At 43.0% G+C, this 20,408-nt stretch overlaps 1 protein-coding gene across 1 annotated transcript; it reads right to left on the reverse strand.

Moving 5' to 3' along the window:
• Window positions 1-1,859: 1,859 nt before the first annotated feature.
• LOC119658924 (putative uncharacterized protein DDB_G0274435) lies at window positions 1,860-19,504 on the reverse strand. The gene is made up of 4 exons (XM_038066794.1): window positions 19,440-19,504; window positions 13,856-13,915; window positions 13,311-13,812; window positions 1,860-1,865 (listed from the first exon to the last, which is right to left on the reverse strand). Exons 1-4 carry the CDS (start codon window positions 19,502-19,504, stop codon window positions 1,860-1,862), a joined length of 633 nt encoding a protein of 210 aa, XP_037922722.1.
• Window positions 19,505-20,408: the final 904 nt, after the last annotated feature.

A 20,408-nucleotide genomic window follows, 5' to 3' on the forward strand; every position in this document is an offset into this window, starting at 1 on the left:
CGGAGCGAACTGAATTATTTCAATAATAATCGTTGACTCTTCAATCCAATTGGATCTGGGCCTTAAAGTCTTAACGGTACAATGTTTGTGTGTACGGACAATGATTGTGTGTTTGTGTGATTATTACCCTAATCTAACCCAAGTATTCAGTCATAGTTGAGTCGACTGAGATCCGACATCCAGTCACGATACAGATCGCTCTGACACCAGTTTTGAATTATATTTCGCGGTTTAAAAAATACAAAAGTTTTTCTTTTTGGAGTCAATCTCTTATACCCTTAGCAAAGATGACAAATCGCACTAAATAATAACAGTATGTCGTACGAAACTGGAAGCAAATATTTGGAAAATTGTAGCCATGTTATGTAATCGTAAAAACGAAGAACACAGTTATCAGAACATATTGGATTAAACTTTATTTGTATCAGATTTTTCTTACACTTTTCGTAGTTGCATTCCATTTCCATTTTGTGTGAAATAAAACCTTAAGATGGAAATTGTGAGCGCTAACGCATACAGTGAGTTATATTCTTTTACGTTGAATTTAAGGGGACCCCCATACATGCAAGAGGTGGCTGTACATTTTTTTCACTAAATATAGTCATGTGGGGTATCAAATGAAAGGTCTCAGTTAGTACTTTCCAAAGCTGGTGTTAGTTTTGTTATTTGAGAGAGAACATGAGCTAGGTGAAAATCACACTGTTACTACAAAGTTATAATAGGTCAAAGTTGTGGTTTTTTCGCAAATTCAAGACTACGAATGTCAATATCACCCGAAAGTGGATACTCTTACATAATATACGCATATATTACGTGCTATGTACTAATGGGGCAAATGCAAACTCAATTGTCTTTATATAAGAAATACACAAAACCTTTCATACCTGAAGCGTCCAGCTTCCGGTTTCCGACTGGTTTGCTCTTTACTTTTTATTAAACTGTATTTTCTTTAGTTTTCATTCCATATTTGCTCTTTTTAAGGTTTTCTGTGAAACAAAACTTTGTTTTATGTAAAACAAAACTTTATTAAAATCGGTTTACTGTCTGTCTATCCGCCTGTCGGAGACGGCCATAGTGATTGACAACAAATTTGGTGGAACGGTGCAAACTGTGAACGCTCACGTATAGAGTAAGTTACATCCTTCTATGTCGAATTGAAAGGGGGTGGCCATACAAGCAAAAGGGGGTGTAAATTTTTTCTCACCAAATATAGCCATGTGGGGCGTCAAATCAAGGGTCTCGGTTAGTACTTTCCGAAACCGGTCTTAGTTTTGACGTTTGCTTGAAAGGTGGGGACTGCGAGGGGTCGAAAGTGATCATTTCTTTAACGGACGCATTTTCAGAAACTACTCAATCAAGAAATATGAAAAAGAATAAGAGGCTGCCACTATATGTTGCCTAAGTTCTGAAATACATTCAATACCATATCTATTCAAATAAAATTAATAATAGTATATTGCTATAATGTTTAATAATTGGCTGCGAAACCTCCCTTAGGTTCATTCGAGGATCACGGAAGTTTTCAGTAATATAGGCTATAGTATGGAGCATGATTGGAAGAAATCGCACTATTAATAGCGAAATTAAAATAGCTTAAAGTTGCCGTTTCTGTGGAAATTTCAAACTTTGTTATAGCACGCGTTAATAGCACGCGAAAGTCGATATTCTCATATAATATATGTTAGGTGCTAGGTTCTAATGGGACAAATGCACACTCAAATCGCTTTATAAAACAAATACACAAAGCGTTTCCTACCTGAACCGTGCAGCTACAAGTTTCCCGGCTTGTTTTAAATTTGGAAATGGGAGAAAAGGAAAGAGGGAGAGAAGAGGAGCAGAGTAGTACTATTCAATTGTGATTAAACCTTAAAGGGAACAATAAGAAATTATTAAAAGAAATTCTAAAGTAGCTGCATCATTCTCCCGGGCATGTTTAATATGAGACGGCCTTGCGTTATGTAACATAATTGCGGCAAATTTGAGTTGGCTGAGAAAAAAAATTGTATTCCTTAGTATCGCTAGTGAAACAAATGGGACAATCCTTGGTCGAGTATATGCCATCTACAAATTCTCTTTGTAGTTATTGTTTTTCTCACTATTTTTCAATGAGACTGCTTCAATTTTATTATCATCACACATAATGCTGGTCAAGTGAGCTCATAGTTACGATACAAATAAATCCAGAACAAAGAGATTGAGAGGTTGTCCCAAGTAATCAGGAGAAGCTTACTATCTAGGGATGTCAACCCAAGTCATAATGAAGCTTTGACCGCATTCCAGGGCGCATTCACAGAATATGATGAGATTATCCCAGACGTTAGGTCAAAGATCGCAAAACTAAAGTTTACTTCGGCAACCACCAATACCGTTGCTGCTAGCGATATAAGTGTTACATAGGTTCATAGCCTGGCCTACGTTGCAGCTGCTACGGTTACTCACATCAATAATCAACATCTTGGAGCGAATAACAGAGGTATGCGCAGGAAAACTTTACGTTCTACGTTTTTCAACTCAACAAAAGGTCGAAAAGTTGAGAAAGGAGAGCACTCCTTGGAAATTCATCAGAAACTGCCGTCTGCCCAATAATATGCCAATCGAAGAAATCCTCGAGGTGTTGAAGCTGAAACTTGCGGTATGCTCCCGTCGCACCCCTAGGTATCAAAAGAGCTTTTAGCGACAGGCGACACCTTTTTCTTACAGAAGCAACTGGAATTTTATAAAAATCTCACCAACTCAAGTCGGGAAAATAACCTCAATCTGGACCAAGCAGAAGACTTCTGAAAAAGTGTTTGGAGCGAACCAAGCCGTTGCAATGTAGAACCGGCGTGGCTCCCACCCCTTATGCGTTCATGACAATGTCTGATGTAACTGAAGTCGACATAGAAACAGCCCGCCAGGAGTTGACAAAATTGACAAATTCTGGCTGAAATGGTTCAAGAGCACTCACAGGATATCGGAAAATCAATTTGAACAGGTGATTGCCGATCCGAAATTAGTTCCTAGCATTTTCCACCAAGAGGTAAACTTTTCTCATCCCCAAAGAACAGGTGCCTCTTGCCCTTCAAAACGTCGACCAATTACTTTTCTTCCTGCCATCTACTTCACTTCAGCTCTGTTCGCGAACATCTCAAAACATCTTGATGTTCATAAATTCATAGGCTGAGAAGCAAAAAGGATGCGCAAGAGGCTCCCAAGGTTGTAAAGAACAGCTTATAATCGATGGGGTCGCTATACAGCAGGCTGTCCATCAATAACGAAATATCTCGACAGTCTACATTGATTGTGAATGCAGCCATTGACTCCATTTCACATCGTGGTTACTACAAGTATTACGCTTGTACAAAATCAACCCGAATATCGTTCTTCTCCTCAGAACAGTGATGAAGAATTTGAGCACGAAGCTGTCAGTGTCCCTCACAAACATCAGTAGAGATGCGAGCGTGGACATTTTCCAAGACGACTCTCTAAGCCCACTGTTGTTTTTAAGGTTTTGTTTGCAAAACAAAACCTTATTAAAATCGGTTCAATGTCTGTTTGTCTGTCTGTCTTCTGCCTGTCACAGGCACTTTTCTCAAAAACGGTTACACAAATTGACGCGAAATTTGGTGAGAGGGTGGGACCTGTGGACCCCCCAGACATACAGTTAGTGACATCCTCCTACGTTGAGATTTAGGCGGGGTCTCCATACATGTAAAAGAAGGGTCGTACAATTTTTTTAACCAAATATAGTCTTGTGGGGTACCAAATGAAAGGACCTTAATTAGTACTTTTCGAAGCCGGTCTTAGTTTTGAGATTTGTTAAAAAGCCGGGCAGTGGGAGGAGTGGAAATTGATGATTTTTTTAACGGACCCATTCTCAGAAACTATCCAATCGAAAAATCTGGAAAAAATCATGAAGCTGCCTCTGTATGGTGCCCAGGCCTCAAAATACTCTCGATATCGATATCTGTTCAAATTAAGTTAATAATGGTATATTACCATATTTTTGGGAAAATTGAGTAAAACCCCCCCTAAGTTTATTTCAGAGTTATAAAAGGCAGTAATATAAAATATAATATGAAACATAGTGCCGCCAAGTTGGATCAAAATCATACTATTAGTAACAAAATTACAGTAGCTCAACGATGTCTTTACCGTGTAAATTTACAACCCGAAGTACTAAATCCGACATGCGAAATGCATATTCTTAACGGGCTACATACAAATGGGATAGTTCTACACTCAAATATACTCACACAAGAAGCAAACAAAACCTTTCATACCTGAAGCGCCCAGCTTCCGGTTTCCCGACTTGTTTTGGCTTGAATCCGTTATCCTTTGCATGAAAGCAAATACGGGTTCCAAGCCAAACATGGCATATTGCCGAAATGTACATTGAGTCATTTAATGTATATTGACGACATCAAATTATACGCCAAAGACGAAAACTAACTACGCTCCTTGCTGAACATCACCATCCAGTTTAGCAGGGATATCGGCATGCAGTTGCACACCGACAACGAAGGATATAGTCAAAATAATATCCAAATTGAGGGTATGGATTCGAACGACGTCTACAAATACCTCGGCATATTGCAAGCAACAACACCTGCTGTGACAATAATGATATCTAAGTTGCTGGGGGAATTAGAACGACGTCTGCAGCTTGTCCTGAAAACAGAGCTGTTCGGCGAAAATAAAATCATGACGAGCAACACCTTCGCCAATTCCAGTCCTTCTATATACTTTCGGTGTGATACAGTGGAATAATACGGATTTAGAATCTGTCAATAGACAGGTAAGGGTTGTTCTTGCAAACAACAACATGCTTAATAGAGTTGCCGAAAAATTGAGGATCACTACCCCATATCACCAGGGAGGAAGGGGGGTACTTGATTTAAAAATATTGCACTATAATCAAGTGTATTATCTCATTTGAACTTAAGAAGCAGAGTCCAACAGAATAATCGACATGTGGAAAGAGAAAACCATTCACGGAGTCAAATAAAAAAATTGTTGTTGCCTGGCATTGACATCGAAGCCACCAATAAATGGTTGACTAATGGTGTACTTCTCTGGGAGTACCGAAGCATTCCTAACTTCCATTCAGGATGCTTCGCTACCAACAACAAATTATAAACGGTACATTCTTCACATTCCTCAATCACCAACTCCAGTTGTAGGTTATGCAATTGTGAAGAGGAGACCATCCAGCATATAACATCTGTGTGGAGGATGTTGAGTAGTACCGAGTACTTCAATCGTCATAACTCCGTCTGAAGATTCTCCATCAAAACCTTGCCATGCTACCATCCTTACTATAAATATACTCCGCAGAGAATCTTGGAAAATGATCGGGTCAAACTAATGTGGGAATCACACTATTGCCACCGACCACAGTGTTAGTCACAACAGACCAGATCTAGTTCTGCTTCTCAATGAAGAACGAGCGTGCTTCATAATCGATGTAAGCCGCACCGTTGGACCGGAACACTGTTGAAAAGCAGCAAAAAATCCGGAACTACAGCCCCTTGGTGGACGATATGAAGCAGACTACGAAAGATCGAAATAGTCCCAGTGGTAGTTTCAGCGACGGGATTTGTACCGCAAAAATTCACATAAAGCGCTGAAAACGCTGTATATGGAGATGCAAAAAGCGGTTATCCTTGCAACCTGTGCTATAGTCCGAAGAGCCTTATCCGGCAGTGGGCTTCAGTCTCGATTCGTACTGTCTTCAATTTGAAATCTATGTTTCTGCAGATTATGACCACCGCGTCACTGCTTCAAGTGGTTGCGACAATCTATATATATAGTTAAAAAAGCCCACGAACCAAACCAAGGACAACCAACCTAAGGATGGGTTGAAGGCAACATTCAAAGACCTGCATCATAGCGATGATGCGTTTTTCAGCAGTGTTCCGCTCGAACGGTGTGACTACATTGATTAGGAAGCACGTTCGTTCTTCCTTGAGAAGCAGAACTAGATCGCTTTTGTTGTGATTAATACTGTGGTCGGTGGCAATAGTGTGATCCCACAGCAGTTTGGATAGATCATTTTCGAAGATTCTCTACGAAGTATGCTTATAATAAGGATGGTAGGTTGTCACTATTTTTATACGATGCTGCTTAACATCCTGCACGCAGATGTTATATGCTGGATAGTCTCTATTTCTGTCCTTTTTAGTCGCTTTTCGACAAATCGCTTTTTGCGAAAAATAGAGCATATTTTGAGTACATTTTTTAATCCGTTATTGAGGAGCCAATTCTTTGACCAAGCAACTAAGGGTAAATGTATTAGGAAAAGACTGTTAAGAATTATCCAGAAGCCAGTGCGCTGGTTGAAAAACGATTCCTCTGTCAATCAGTCCAACAACCAGGTAAATGTAATAATCAAATGTCCCAGCGAGGAGAATCGTAGACGACAGTCATGATCGTCTCGTTAGATATTTGACACGGTCCTCTCCCCTCAGTAGAAAACTTTAAACTCATTACAATGCAGGTAAATCAGGAACTCCAATAAAACCGGTCGTTGATCGTTCAAGACTTTCAAAACAAAAAACTAACGAGAAAAGTAAAGGTCCGGGACTCAAATGGAGGCAACGAATTCTAATTAGAAATATTGAAATCCCTCATCAATAATCAACATTCTAAATAAACGACAGTTTGATTAACCGAACTATGGTTTCATACATCCTAAAAAAAAAGATATTGTCAGCGGCAAAAAAAAACAACATCTCGAAACTAGTTTCGCTATGGATTGTATCTATGCAGTCTGTCCATTGACGGTAGCAGAAAAATTTAATGATGAATAACACCGCTCATTTGTGGAAGTTTGTTCCACGGATATACGGTATATCGTTTGCCGTTACACAGCTATAGACTTTATCGTGAATAGTGTCAAAAGGCTTGACTTGCGGCAAAATCACAATTTTCCACTCTCCCAGATTTTACATCAACTTTGGAAACTATTTAAAATTTCATATAAAAAGACATTTTCCAAATCGCAAAGGTTCCCGAAACTCTGAAGGTGGATATTTTAATAGCTCTAGGATAAACCTAACGGAGTTTTTACTTAATTTTCCCAAAAATATAGTAATATACTATGTGGAGAGTATTTTGAGGCCTGGACACCGTGTAGAGGCAGCTTGGTGATTTTTTTCAGATTTTGCGGTTGAGAAGTTTCTGAGAATGGGTCCGTTAAAAAAATCATCACTCTCGACCCCCGTTTTGTCTTGGAAACAAAACCTTAAAAACTGATTGTTTAAAAACGGAAATATACTAGAAATCATGCGTTTTTAGTAAAATTATTTTTCTCCGGCTACCAATTTGGATTCAGGAAACATGTAAATGGCGAGCTAGCTAGATTCTTGCAGAAATCAATAATTTCGTTCGTTGATTTGATGGGAAAAAAACAATCTCAAGAAATTGTCTCCAGACTACAAATTAACGAGAGAGGTCATACAAGGGGGTAGGTAATACTCTTGTAAGCCTTCCTGAGTCATGAGTTAATATTTAATTCATGATTTCCTTCAAAGCGCTAATGCGGTACCTGCAACCGAAAACTGGCAAAACATCGAATTTGAAGTACTTGCTCATCCCTACCTGAGACAAGTGGGGACGAGTTTATACACTAAATGATATTATCATCGCGTAGTGACACGAGCTGCTTTCGAGGAGCTGACGAGTAATATGAAGACTGGATGCGACGCTCCGGATAATGAAGGTCATTAATCTATCTCCAACCAGACTGTCAAGTCGTCTGAGAATCTGCTCGTCACGTCTCTTGCCAAGATATTATGAATGTATTCATGTGTGAAAGACGGCGTCACGAGGGATTCAGGGGATGGGACCTCAATCTGGTGTCCTGTTTTTGCAATAACAGCATTAGCAGAAGCTTCTCCGCAGGAAAATCGATCAAAAGTCCTCCATCCCTAATAGTCGCCTTTTCGTTACACCGACACTTGTGAGCATTGTTTTGAAGTATCTTATTTATCATCTCGCATCTGTTTACATTTAAATGAATTGATGCTTGATGCTAGCGAGTGAATTTTGCCTCCCAATCGTGCTGGGGCATTTAATATTGAAATGGTATTTTCAATGAATAATAGTCGATGATGCGGTTGTGATTGACAATGTTTGCGAGCAACTCTTTAATGCTATATTGACAGATTAGCGGAAATTAAAGCAAAGTCTTTTATGTGTAGCTATACTTACCTAGTAACAAGTAGTATTATTTTGTTGCAGCTGGAATAAGTAGAAGACTATTCTGCGTTTGAATTGGAAACTTACATTAATGACAAGTATGCAGAGGAGCTGTCATTTGAATTTAAATCCACTCCTATCAACAGCTTTGATTAAAACCACTTCTATAATCACAAGAAACTTAGAGAATTTCAAACCCTTTAAGACTACATGCCTTTAGCCATGCAAAACAACTACGATACTTTTCCTTGGTGTGCACATTCTAGTTCATTTGAATGCATACATGCTGAATGGAGGGTGCAAAATTTTTTTCATAAAATGTGACCATATGGGGCAGTCGAAAGTGCTCAATTAGTACTTTTCGAAACTAGTTTCCATATTTGATTTTGGATGAAATATAGGGGAGTGAGGGCTCAAAATATGAACATCAAATAGCCGAAAAATTAAAAAGAAATCATAGTGATGCATCTCTATGAAATCTAGGCCTCAAAATGCATCTGGTTCCGATACCTACACAAATAAAGTTAATATAATAGCATATTTCCACATTTTAGAAATTTACCCGGCATGCCCCCTTATACCCATCCCAGAAGTACAAAATTTAGCAATAGTATAAAGGATATCATAGTGCACAATTTGGTCAAGTTTGAAGAAAATCCAACTATTATTAACAAAGTTATAGGGGGTGAAACTTTGGAATTTTTTGTGAATTTCGGGCATTCTACAACGTGTATGACGTCATAATCCCATATCAATTCGTCAATACCACAACGAAGTAAGTTCATATGAATGGGGTCGGAAAGAATTATTTCGTTTTAAATTTTTGGTCACTTGTATGTGAATATTAATTACTCCAAACAGACATGTGTGTATGCAGGTATAGGTATGTTGAATATGCGTGCTAATGAAGTTTACGGGTAGTGTCTAATCAGATAGATATATTTGTACATTAGACCAGCCGTATTTAAGTTTAAGTTTAAGTTTTTATTCATGATAGTGACTTACGCTAATACATAATTGATTAATTCTAGCTTAAATATTAAGCTTAACTAACTTAGCTTTATTTCAATGGGTGGCTATTACAATTGTTTGGCCTACCCGACCTTCTGTGTAAATTATTACTTTAATTGTATTAATTTTAATACATAAATCTTCACAATTATTTTGTATGTAACTGAATTATTTAAAGACTGCGCTTGCACTAAAAGCGCGAGAAGGCATCACTTACTTACTTAAAATACTTAAAACTAACTAAGTCTAAATTAATCAATAATACTTAACCTACTATATACAATAGCACATTACATGTCATTGTGCTTAGCCTCGATGTACCCCTACCAGGCAGGGAGAATCATATAGGGAAAGGATGGCGGGTTTAAGAGCTTCGCTCACTATTTGGCAGGGCCTTAGGAAGTTGGCCAATGGGAAGGTGCTGCCCTGTTGGTAGAGTTGCCGGATTAGTGGATTTGGATGATTCTCCGTTCTTTCGAAGAACAGTTCCACCAAGTTGAGAACGAATTCTCGAAGAGGTTGTATCTTGGCGCGCCGATATACCTCGGCGTTTTTTCAAACCTCTTGGTTTTCCAATTATGGGAAAGACCAGTGCAGTACCTTAATATCCGGCGTTCGAATGCCTCACAATTTGGACATGGTTCGGGTGGAGCAAGTGATCCACGTGGGCGCTCCATAGCAGATAATGGGTCTGATCAGGGTCTTGTAGAGAGTCAGTTTGGCCTTGATGCTGAGTCCTACCTTCTTTCGAAGAAGGAAGTAGATCCTACTGAATGCACCGCGTGCCTTACCGATAGCGAGCTCAAGATGTGGCTTGAACTTAAGGAGTTCGTGAAGTTTAACTCCTAAGTACTTGATGATCTGGGAATTCCTCACTATAGTGTTTCCGATGTTCATTTTCAAGCGTTTAGCTTTTCTATGGATTCCTCTAGAACCTAGGTATCTAGCTTTCCTCCGGAAGGTGCAGAATTTCGTTTTGGCCTCATTAATCTTAATGCCCCATGCCAGGTAATATTTGTCGACGGTCTTTCAAGTATCTCTCGATCCGCTTTGGCTGCCCTGTTGGGGTGGAGGCTTGAAGCGAAGATGAGAGTATCATCGGCATATTGAATAAGTTCGGTGCCGGTCTCGGGAGTTGGGACGTCAGCCGTGAAGATATTATAAAATGTGGGTCCAGAAATGGATCCTTGCGGTACTCCCGATGTTACCGACAAGAGATCGGAGAATTCATTCCCCACGCTGACATAGAAATACCTATCTTCGAAGAAGCTTAGTGCAATTCTAATGATCGGAATTGGGAACTAAAGATCTATCAGTTTGTAGATTAGTCCGTTTACCCATACGGAAGTCAAAGGCCTTTTCTAAGTCTAATGCACATGCTATGGTCGGTTTAGTATTGACGTTAGTCTTGCTACGACGGTGTCGTGAAGGTAGCTAAGTGCATGTTGAGTTCCGTGCTTGCTGCGGAACCCGAACTGATGGTTCGGTATAACCTCTTTGAGATTGCAATATTGGACTAGCCTGATTGTCCATAGCTCTCTCAAAGAGTTTGCCTAAATTAGATAATAATGAAATGGGTCTAAAGTTTTTAGGCTCAGTAGAGCCGCCTTTTTTCCGGATCGCAATTATTTTAGCTACTTTCCAGGTGGTGGGAAAGTAGCCATTATTTATGCAGTTATTAAATACTGCCAGCGAAAATTTGATGGAGACTCGGGGAAGTTGCCTAATTACATAATTAGGAATTTCAGTCAGGTCCGGCTGATTTTTTACCGTTTAGGTTTGAGGTCAAGGCGGTGAGTTGTGATAAATTCAGGAATTGTTGCGAAATCCGTTGGTTTTACCGGAGGAGTTCGTTTGGGAGAATGTGACTAATCTATTTGAATGCCTAGAGACAAAGTCGGCGATAGTTGTTTCAACCATCGACACTATTGCCGGGTTACTTTGAGGCGGAGGGGTATTGAACTGAGACTCATATGATTCCGCAAGGACTTGCGCCTTTCTGGCGTCTCCGCAGACTTGGTTCCTTCGTTCCTGGTAAGAACGAAATTACTGGGACTTATTTTTCCCCGCTAGCCTATTTATATATTGAAACATATCTGACCCGGGCTTAATATCTGCGAGATTACGGGTTAATTCTTTATTGCGGAATTGCGCCACCATTTCCCGAATAATTGTACTCAGGCAATTAATCCGGGAGAGCAATGCTTTGTATTCAGCATTAACTTTATTTCCATTTTTATGGAAGTTGCGCTTGAGGTTCCTGCGCCAAATCTGTCTGACCTTCATATGTAGCATGATGTCATGCGGGAGTTTGTTGTATACAAACATCATCGACTTTGATCAGCCTGGTATTTCTGCAGTGTAGCAGTATTGATGGCGTCCGTGGCCAAATGATTGCTTCGTCGATTTCTTTGTCCGACAGATTGCGATCTGTAGCGAGTTTCTTCAAGTTCAGCCTTGGTGCTAAATCTGACTTGAATTGTTCCAATCAGTGTGGGCGAATGACCTGATGGTTATCCTTAACTCGCTTCTGCAGTTGTGAAGTTGAGGCCATTTTGAGTTCAACTGCAAAATGGTCGGACATGCCTGACAAGGTTTTACAGGAAGTTACCTGAAAACTTTGGCTTGGTTTCATCAGACAGCAGGAAAAAGTCAATGATGGATTGACTAGCGGGTCTTGTCGGCGAATCCAGGCGAGACCACCTCAAGGTTGGCTGGCGTGAAAGGGTCGTGGATCCAGTTATACAGGATTTTCCCATTTAAATTTTCTGCCTTATCGCCCCAGGATTTGTGCCGTGAGTTAAAGTCGCCACCGAAGATAAGATATTTTGATTTTAACTGGAGATCGCCCAAGACTTTTAAGTCATGGCCCAGTTTCTCACTTGGGGAATTGTATTTGAAATAAACGGAAACTACCAAAATCCGTTTATTATCGATAGTTTTAACTATTGCCAGCTGCAGCGGAACAGACTAGTAAAGCCCTCGATGACGACTTCCTTCAAAATGGTATTCTTTTTTGACTAGAAGGGCAGCGCCCGTATTGCTGTTATGCCGAATAGTGGTATATCCGGTGAAATTGACATTATGTCTAGTGGTTTAGGTGGGTCTCCGAAACGCAAAATATGTAACTGCTTTCAGAGTATCAACCAACGCTTGGGCAAGTGGCACGTTGGGCGTGTGAGACCAGGGACGCGGAGTTAAATGTGACTATATTTAACTCCATAAATTTATCAGTAGTTGGATTGCGGACAATCTGCCGCTGCTCATTCGTTTGGGCGAAAGCGAGTCTTTTGACCAAGTTCTTGAAGGCCAGTTTGTTGCCTTGTGGAGCTTGAGGTGCAGCTCTAGGAAGAGTATTCCTGGCTACTTGTTCGTACGATACACCTGGTCGGGACAAGCTTTGTGACATCTGTGCCACCGTTTGCTTGGTTCTCGCCGTTTCTGCATTTTTTCTCGCCCTGCCAGCTTCCCTTCTGGCAACCATATCGCGGTAGTTGACAGGATGTCCGGTCTGGCCGCAATTGCAGCAATGCGGCACCTCCGCCGATGGTGTGGGGCATTCCACGCGGACGTGTTTTTTTGCGCACTTCACGCACCTGTGCACAATCGAACAGTTAGGGGCAATGTGGCCGAAATTCTGGCAGTTGTAGCGCTGCGCTTCTTCAATTGGCTTGACTTTCTCAAGCGAAATCTTCTGGTGAAGTATATATTTAATTTTTAGTACTTCACTGGGTGCTTGGGAGGGCTCGAAGATGGCTATGAATAGTCCCGATTGGGACCTCATCGGGAGTGCCGGGTTCTGGCTGTGCAGAAGCTTATCTGCTCGCGTCACTAAGTTGGCCACGGTTTTCAATTTTAATTGCGGGTAATCTCCGTTGAGCTCCCGCAATATTTCCGCTGGATCTGTCTCCCTGTGGAGACCGCGAAAAACCAGCGACTTGAGAAGATGAGGGTCTTGCCAGCCCTCGTGTTCTTCAGGGTTGCTTTCAACCCTTTCTCTTTAATTAGTCGTAGGAACTGCGGTACATTTAGTCTGTACCCAGTTATCGGGGAAATTCTCGGTTCTTAGGGGTGGCAGCTTGGGGGGAGGATTTTGGGGTGGTTGGTGAGGCACTTACAGTGATAGCACTAACCTTATTCCTATTGGCTGCCTTCTTCTTCCGCACTACAAAGTTGAAGGGGTATCCTTCCTCCTCCTCGATGATGACTTCTGGGCACATGCCATCATCTTCGCTCTGCTGTTGTCGTTGCTGCTGTTGTCGCCGCTGCTTCCTCTGCTCCTGCTGTTGTTGCCGCTGCTGTATGATTAGCTGCTGCTGTTGCTCCTGCTGATGATGGACCGGCTGCTTCGCGGCCATGTTGGCTGCTTCCATCTCAGCCATCTGCTGCTGCAGCTCCTTGATGAACGCCAACTGGCACTCCAACTGCTGGGCCATGTCGGCCTTTTCGTGCTCCAGCTCCGCAATTCGCATGAAGAGGTTCGAGTTCCCCTCCACAATCGTTGTAGGGCCCGTGGTTCCCTCCTCTTCGGACGAAATTTTGTCCGGTAGCACTAACTTGGTCCTCTTGGCGGACATTCTGTCCCCAAGCCCGTCCCGCATGGCTTTCTCCTGTACTTCACTGAAAAGATAAAAACGTCAATAGTAATTTTATCACCAATTACAGGCTACTGCTATCATCACTTGATATAACTTTTAAAATTTTTAAGGGAATTTCAAAAACGCTTTTTATATAAATATATTTATATAAATATATATATATAATGTAGCGTTACATACTTTAAACTTCATCTGGCGAAAAATCACTTAAATATGGTAGTTTAAAATGCGGACAATGGAAAATTAATGCGTCAAACATTAAAACTACCATATTTAAGTGAATTCCGTGATAAACGGAACACCCTGTATATTTATGGTATGTACAAGAGCCATGGGTTCGTCTTAATAAAATCTGTGGTGTTAGATCAGTGTAGAGGGATCGGATCTACTTTGATGCGCAGTCCTCGGAGCTGAGAGCCTATGTACTGATATCCAAACTGTTAGAGGCAATCAAGTGAATAAAATCATGCTACCAGGACTAATTGCAGTTATCATGTAATACCAGATTAAGGTAAGAGGAGAAACGTCATAGTTGCCTCTGCTTACCTAGCTCATGCCGACGCAAAAACTAAGATATCAGGTTGAGTATGCAAAATTAAGAAACTCTTAATAGTTTGTGGTCCGAAAGCTGAAAATATTTTTCTTCATTCATATCGTTTTTAAAAGCACGATACAGAAGTCATCTGGTTATTTCCTGAGATTTCGCCTTGGGAAAGAGGACCATTCTCTTCACAACACTCTACAAGTGTGTAATTCAGACTTTCCAATTCATTATCTAGCGCCAACTTTGTCCGATCCATTTTCCTACGGCTTTCGTCTTTTCATTAAGACAGTTCGCTTGCAATAGTCAAGCTAACCTCTGACAATGAGACTTCTGCTAGCATCCGCCATTGTGTAATCAATTCTAACACTTTTGAAGTGTTGAGGTCAATTTCTTCACTTCTTTTGGATCCCACGAACGTAGGGAAGCACCCTATATTTGCAGTAACTAGACGAGATGAGGTGATGAAATCAAATAACTACCAGATTGCATCGTATTTCGTAAATCGCAGTATAAGTAAACAGAGGAAACTATCATGTTTTTCCTTTCGGCTATTAATCTGCTATTGTAAAATGAGAGAAACTAGGTCCTGGGAACAAAACTGTCTCAGGATGGTTTCCTCTAATTGTCCTGACATCAGGACACAAGGTCTCGGTCTTTTGGTCTTTATCCAATTTTATTTGTTTTAATTAAATTAATGCACGGAAAGCAAATAATCTATTTTCGGTATAATCCACAAGGAAATAATATTTTAGTATTTAAGAAACAGCAAAAGAGATAAAACTTAATTCACGATTTTACTTTATGTATTTTTGAAACAGCAAAAGAGATATTTGAAATTCACGATCGCGCTGAAGTGTTCCGTGCCGCGGTTGGATCAGAAGAGACCGACTTATTTCCATGCGGTCCTTACTGTCCCAACCAACGGCATTTTTTACCGCTGGCTCTCCACTCCCCCGGGCGTTTTGAAAACGAGTGAGTGGAGAGTTTCCGCGTTCAGCGCCATCTACCCGTCCGCATCCGCAACATCCGAAATAAATTTCGAATGCTGCAGATCCTGCCACGCCACAGTCTTTTGGACTTTTCATCCCTGAAAATCCGACCCCCCTTAACTGATCCAATGTCACAGATTTTATTCAATCGAACCCATGGTTCTTGCACCGGAAAAATATAAGAGCAGTACTAAGTAGCCTCGCTGCGAGCAGTTAGGAGGAGGCTTTGGCATCATCATCAACGGCGCAACAACCGAGGTCCACCAATTTGATATCCCTAAAGGCTGTCTGGCGTCCTAATCAACGCCATCGCTCCATCTCAGGCAGGGTCTGCCTCGTCTTCTTTTTCAGCCATAGATATCGCCCTTATAGACTTTCCAGGCTGGATCATCCTCATCCATATGGATATAGTGACCCGCCCAACGCAACCTGTTGAGCCGGATTTTATTCATAACCACACGGTCATGGTATCATTCATAGATTTCAGTCGATATGTAGACTACGAAATCGTCCATCTTCATGTAAGGGGCCAAAAATTCTTCAGAGGAGTCTTCTCTCGAACGCGGTCAAGAGTTCGCAGTTTTTCTTGCCAAGAACCCAACTCTCCGAAGAATACATAAGGACTGGCAAGATCATAGTCTTGTACAGTAAGAGCTTTGACCCTATGGTGAGACGTTTCGAGCGGAATAGTTTTTGTAAGCTAAACGGGCTCAGTTAGCTGCCAACAATCGTGCGCGGATTTCGTCGTCGTAGCTGTTGTCGGTTGTGATTTTCGACCTTAGATAAGAGAAATTATTAACGGTCTCAAAATTGTAGTCTATTATTGGTTGGTTGGTTTTCTTTGACGGTGCCGTCAAGTAGTTTGTCTTGCCTTCATTGATGTGCAGCCCAAGATCTCGCACCGCCTGGTCGATCTGGATGAAGGCACGTCTCGGGTCGTTCTTCCCATTATGTTGATATCGTTAGCATAAGCCAGTAGTTGGCTGGACTTAAAGAGAATGGTGTCTCTCGCATTTATCTGGCCTCGCACATTTTCTTTTTTTTTTTGGGAGTAGGGTAGGTGAATGCGTTTACGCACAGTGTGTTCGACTGCCGCAACAGCACACTGTCGGGCAAACAGCTAAACCCCTCGTTGTCATCAGAGAACTAGCCTGGAACCGTTTGACACATTACTTCGGGCTAGCCCTCTCGCTCTCCCGCCTTTGGGAGTCTTCAAGTCAGGGAATTCCTTTCACCAACGGGAGGAGAAGGGAGGGAGGGAGTTGTTAGTTCAGGGAAAACCTTACCGTCCAATCCCTCCGTCGGTCGAGTTCAATCTTTTTCACAATAAGAAGAGTGTAAATATAATGCGCAATACAATTCCAGCTGCCAACGCTCTCAGCATCTCTCTGACAAAGTTGTCTGGAGAGAGCTCTCCTGTGTCTGCATGAAGCTATTGACGAAAGCCGTTCCACCTTTGGCAAGAGAAAAGATGTGTTAAGCGTCGTTCGCCACTCCATTGCAGAACACACAATCAGGAAATCGCGCCTTCCCAATCCTTTGCAGATAAGACTGAAAACCTCCATGCCCACTTAAAAGCTGGAAGTAATCAATCTCACTGTGCGTTCGGTTCAATCACGGGTCTAATTTGTCGATGAGCTGCGCTGGCCATCTGCTCCTTGGGGCATTTCGCCAAGAAAGTTGCCACTCGGTAAGGATGCGTTGACGTTTTCCACGGGCAGCCACCTCTCTTAAGTTCTCCCCCTTAAGGTGGTAAACAGCTTTGCGCTCCTTGGCAAGGCCTTGAGCAAGGTGTAACGATGCACCTCCTTATCATAGAGCAGAACCGACATGCGTTGCTCCCATAAGGAGACATCTCCTAATAGATATGGGGCTCCAAACATTCGCCATAAGCCGACTCAAGGCCGCGACTCCAGCTGCAGCCCTATCTGCTCCTACTTTGATTTGCTCGAAGAAGTTCATCTTCGAGTTGAGCATAAACCAAGGTACTTAACCGCTGGTTTTGACTATATGGTCAACTCGCCGATCGATATGGGCATGCAGGGTCGGAATTCTCCTTCTAGTCAAGATGACCTTTTCGTTTTTTTTTCAGCGCAAAGCTGAAACCGTGGGCTGTCATTTATTCGCTTACCCGTCGCATCAATATAGCCAAATCTGCTTTAGCGCCTGTTCAATCGTGCGTCCGGCAAAAAGTGCCGGAACGTTGTCTGACCAGGCGCGACTCTTCTTCATATCGAGTCTCAGCAGACTATCGTAGGAAGCGTTCCAGAGATCCGGCCCTAGGATGGATCCCTGTGCTACTCCCTACGCGATTTCCATCCTCCTTTGGGCTTCTAGCGTCTCATAGAGCAGGGAGCGGTCTTTCAGATAATCCCTCAATATCCGTAACAGATAGCTTGGCACGTGAAAACAGTTTTCTAGTGTTCCTAGCATATCTGTCCATCTTATGGAATGGAAGGCATTTCTGACATCAAGCGTTATGAGGAACACTATCCGTCGATACCGGCGGCTATGTGCTTCGGTTCGAGGAACCGCATCTACGACCTCCGTAATAGCATCCATTGTGGATCTCCTGTTCTCTGTGTTCTGAACCCGAACTGCCTTGCAGGATAAGTCCCCGGCTGCGCAGAGCGCTTCAACTAGTCTACTCCTGATGAGCTCATCGAGCACTTTTCCAGGCCATGTCAACCATACACTAGCGGTCGGTATGCAGACGGGAGCTCCGGGTCTCCTTTATCCCTACTGATCAACACGAGTCTGACCACTTTCCAACAACAAAGAAAAATGCCCTCCTTTAAGCAAGCGTTGAACGCCTCAAGTAGCAATTCTGGCCGTTGGTGGAACACTAGTTTGTAAACTTCCGCCAGGATGCCTGTCAGGGCCTGGCACCTTCTTTGTTTTTCATAGTGAGAACCGCTTCTTCGAGCTCTCTCATTGTGAAAAGGGGGCAATCTTCGACGCTTTCTGCGCTATTTACATCAACCCGTACAGGGTATCTGGGAAACAATGCCCGCACAATGCGGTTCATCTGGTCGATACCTAGTAGACAGGGCCTCCGCAGAGCCCCGATTTTCCGAGTGGCAAGCTTATAGCCAAGTCCCCACGGGTCCTCATTCACCTGGTTAACAAGGTTCTGCCAGCCGCGAGCTTTGCTTTTATTTATGCAGGAGTCTCCTTCTTGCTAATCTACACTGTGCTTTTATGGCACATGCCTCCTCGTTGTCGTACAAACGCTGTGCCAAACGGCGGAGCTTATGACACTCCCTCCATAGGTCAGCAATTTCTGCCGTCCACCGGTACATAGAAGGCTTGTCGCACCTGAGGCTCCTCCGGGGCATGGAAGCCAGGTTCATCACTGAATTTACGACGGTGTCAGCCCCCGAGGTGCCCCCCAGCGCGGCTCTACCTGCTCCAATAGCTTCGAAGAACTCGCCGGCAAGTAGAGTCAACCACTTCGAACGCAATGTACTGCTGATCACTTGCCGAGAAGTCTTCTAGGACTCGCCACCCGTCCATCGATGATGCTAGAGATTTCGACGCAAAAGTGATGTCAAGAATGCTTCCTTCACAGCCTGGGAGCTTGAAACGTTGGTGTTTAAACTTATGAGCCCGGTTCTCGCCGCCATTTATAGAATCCGCTTCCCTCTGGGACCTGACTGAGGCATGCCCCATTCAAGGATTCGTCCCTCCGTGCTCGAAGCAGCGTCCTCCAGAGCATCAATCCGGCGCATCAGGTAAATGCTAAAAAAGGTTATCCCTAACCACCGGATCCAGATAAACCCGTTCCCCCGGCCTTCGGCGAGAACACGAAATTGAATGTCGTTCCGAACCCCGATGGCATGCGGTGCCCGATAAGTCGAGATGCCATGAGGACGGGCCAGCATTTACTTCCGCAGCGAATTGTGCTAGCAACTGGTGAGTGGAGCACTCCGGTGCATGTTAATTTGTAAAATGCGGATCATGCCGTTCGCACCCTAGCCCTCTCCAATTTTATCCTGAAGATCTGACACCGCCCCGAGCCCGCAGTGTGTGCGACGCTCTCATCAGACGCACCACGATCCCTGCAGAGAACGCAACTCCTCGCTTTGATTGCAGGTCCTTCGCTTCATGACCTACTTGGCCACATCTCCGGGATGTTGTCCTCCTGTCCAGTCCCTTACAAGCTGCTGACATGTGTCCATAGTCCAGACACCTGTAGCACTTGGTGGGGACTATCCGCATTCGCACCCTGCATACTACCTATCCAATTTTGATTCTCTCGCTGTTAAGGAGTTTCCTCGCATATTGCTCGGGGACTTCCACCACGGCGAGCTTTTGGCCTCGGATCCTCGATCATTTACAGAACATTCACGCTATATCGCCTCCTCTACTTCGACCTTTTCTGTGAAGCAGTCAAGATCCCGGATTTCTAGAGAGCACATGGGCTCTAGGGTGGAAACAAGAGCCTTCTCCCCCAATAACCCCTTGACCACTTCGCAGAACGTACTTTTGTTTATCGTCTTCGAGCTCTGTTCAACGAGAACTCCGCCGCTTCTCGTTTTCCGTATGGAGGGCACCTCTGTTCCGCTGTCTTCAATTCGCTGTGTAGTGAGCTATCTGCGGTCCGTTTGACGTAAACAAAGTTTTCAGCAGAGAGTGCGGCTGTTTCTACTCTCCAATCGTCTTCTGCTGCTCTCCATGTTCGCCTATAAAAGGAGATGCGATCCAATAGTTCCTCCAGTTCCATTAGCCCGCTTTTGACGCCTTTGCTAACTGTTCCTCTGGAGGAACGTTGCCAACTGCATACGCTTCACCACTGCTGCTGGCGATTCTGCCTGGGCTTTCTTCTGGAACAGGGGCACTACAAGGTACTGGCGTTGTCATCTCCGCATAGTCAGTCTCCCGCACTCGGTAAACTGGAGCATTTTTGTGCTCCGCCCAAACGCACTCAGCTTTTCCTCCTTTCCCTGTTGTTTTGCTCGATTTTTTTATGTATATTCTCCATGGGAAACTAACCAGCGCATCGTGTGCAAGGGAACGGGCTGCAATAGTCAGGAACGAGTGTACCCTTGGGGATACAGCCACTACCCCAGTTGCCTGAGGCCT

The sequence above is a fragment of the Hermetia illucens genome, chromosome 1 (genome assembly GCF_905115235.1).
Source record: "Hermetia illucens chromosome 1, iHerIll2.2.curated.20191125, whole genome shotgun sequence".
Lineage (NCBI taxonomy): Eukaryota > Metazoa > Arthropoda > Insecta > Diptera > Stratiomyidae > Hermetia > Hermetia illucens.

What these genes read in the sequence shown, in the direction of transcription:
- LOC119658924 (XM_038066794.1), bottom strand. Translation starts at nt 19,504, where the DNA reads ATGGACACATGTCAGCAGCTTGTAAGGGACTGGACAGGAGGACAACAT. An exon ending in CATCCCGGAGATGTGGCCAA is followed by an intron (nt 13,916 to 19,439) that starts GTAGGTCATGAA and finishes TTATATAAAAAG; the next exon opens with CGTTTTTGAAATTCCCTTAA. An exon ending in AGTGATGATAGCAGTAGCCT is followed by an intron (nt 13,813 to 13,855) that starts GTAATTGGTGAT and finishes TTATCTTTTCAG; the next exon opens with TGAAGTACAGGAGAAAGCCA.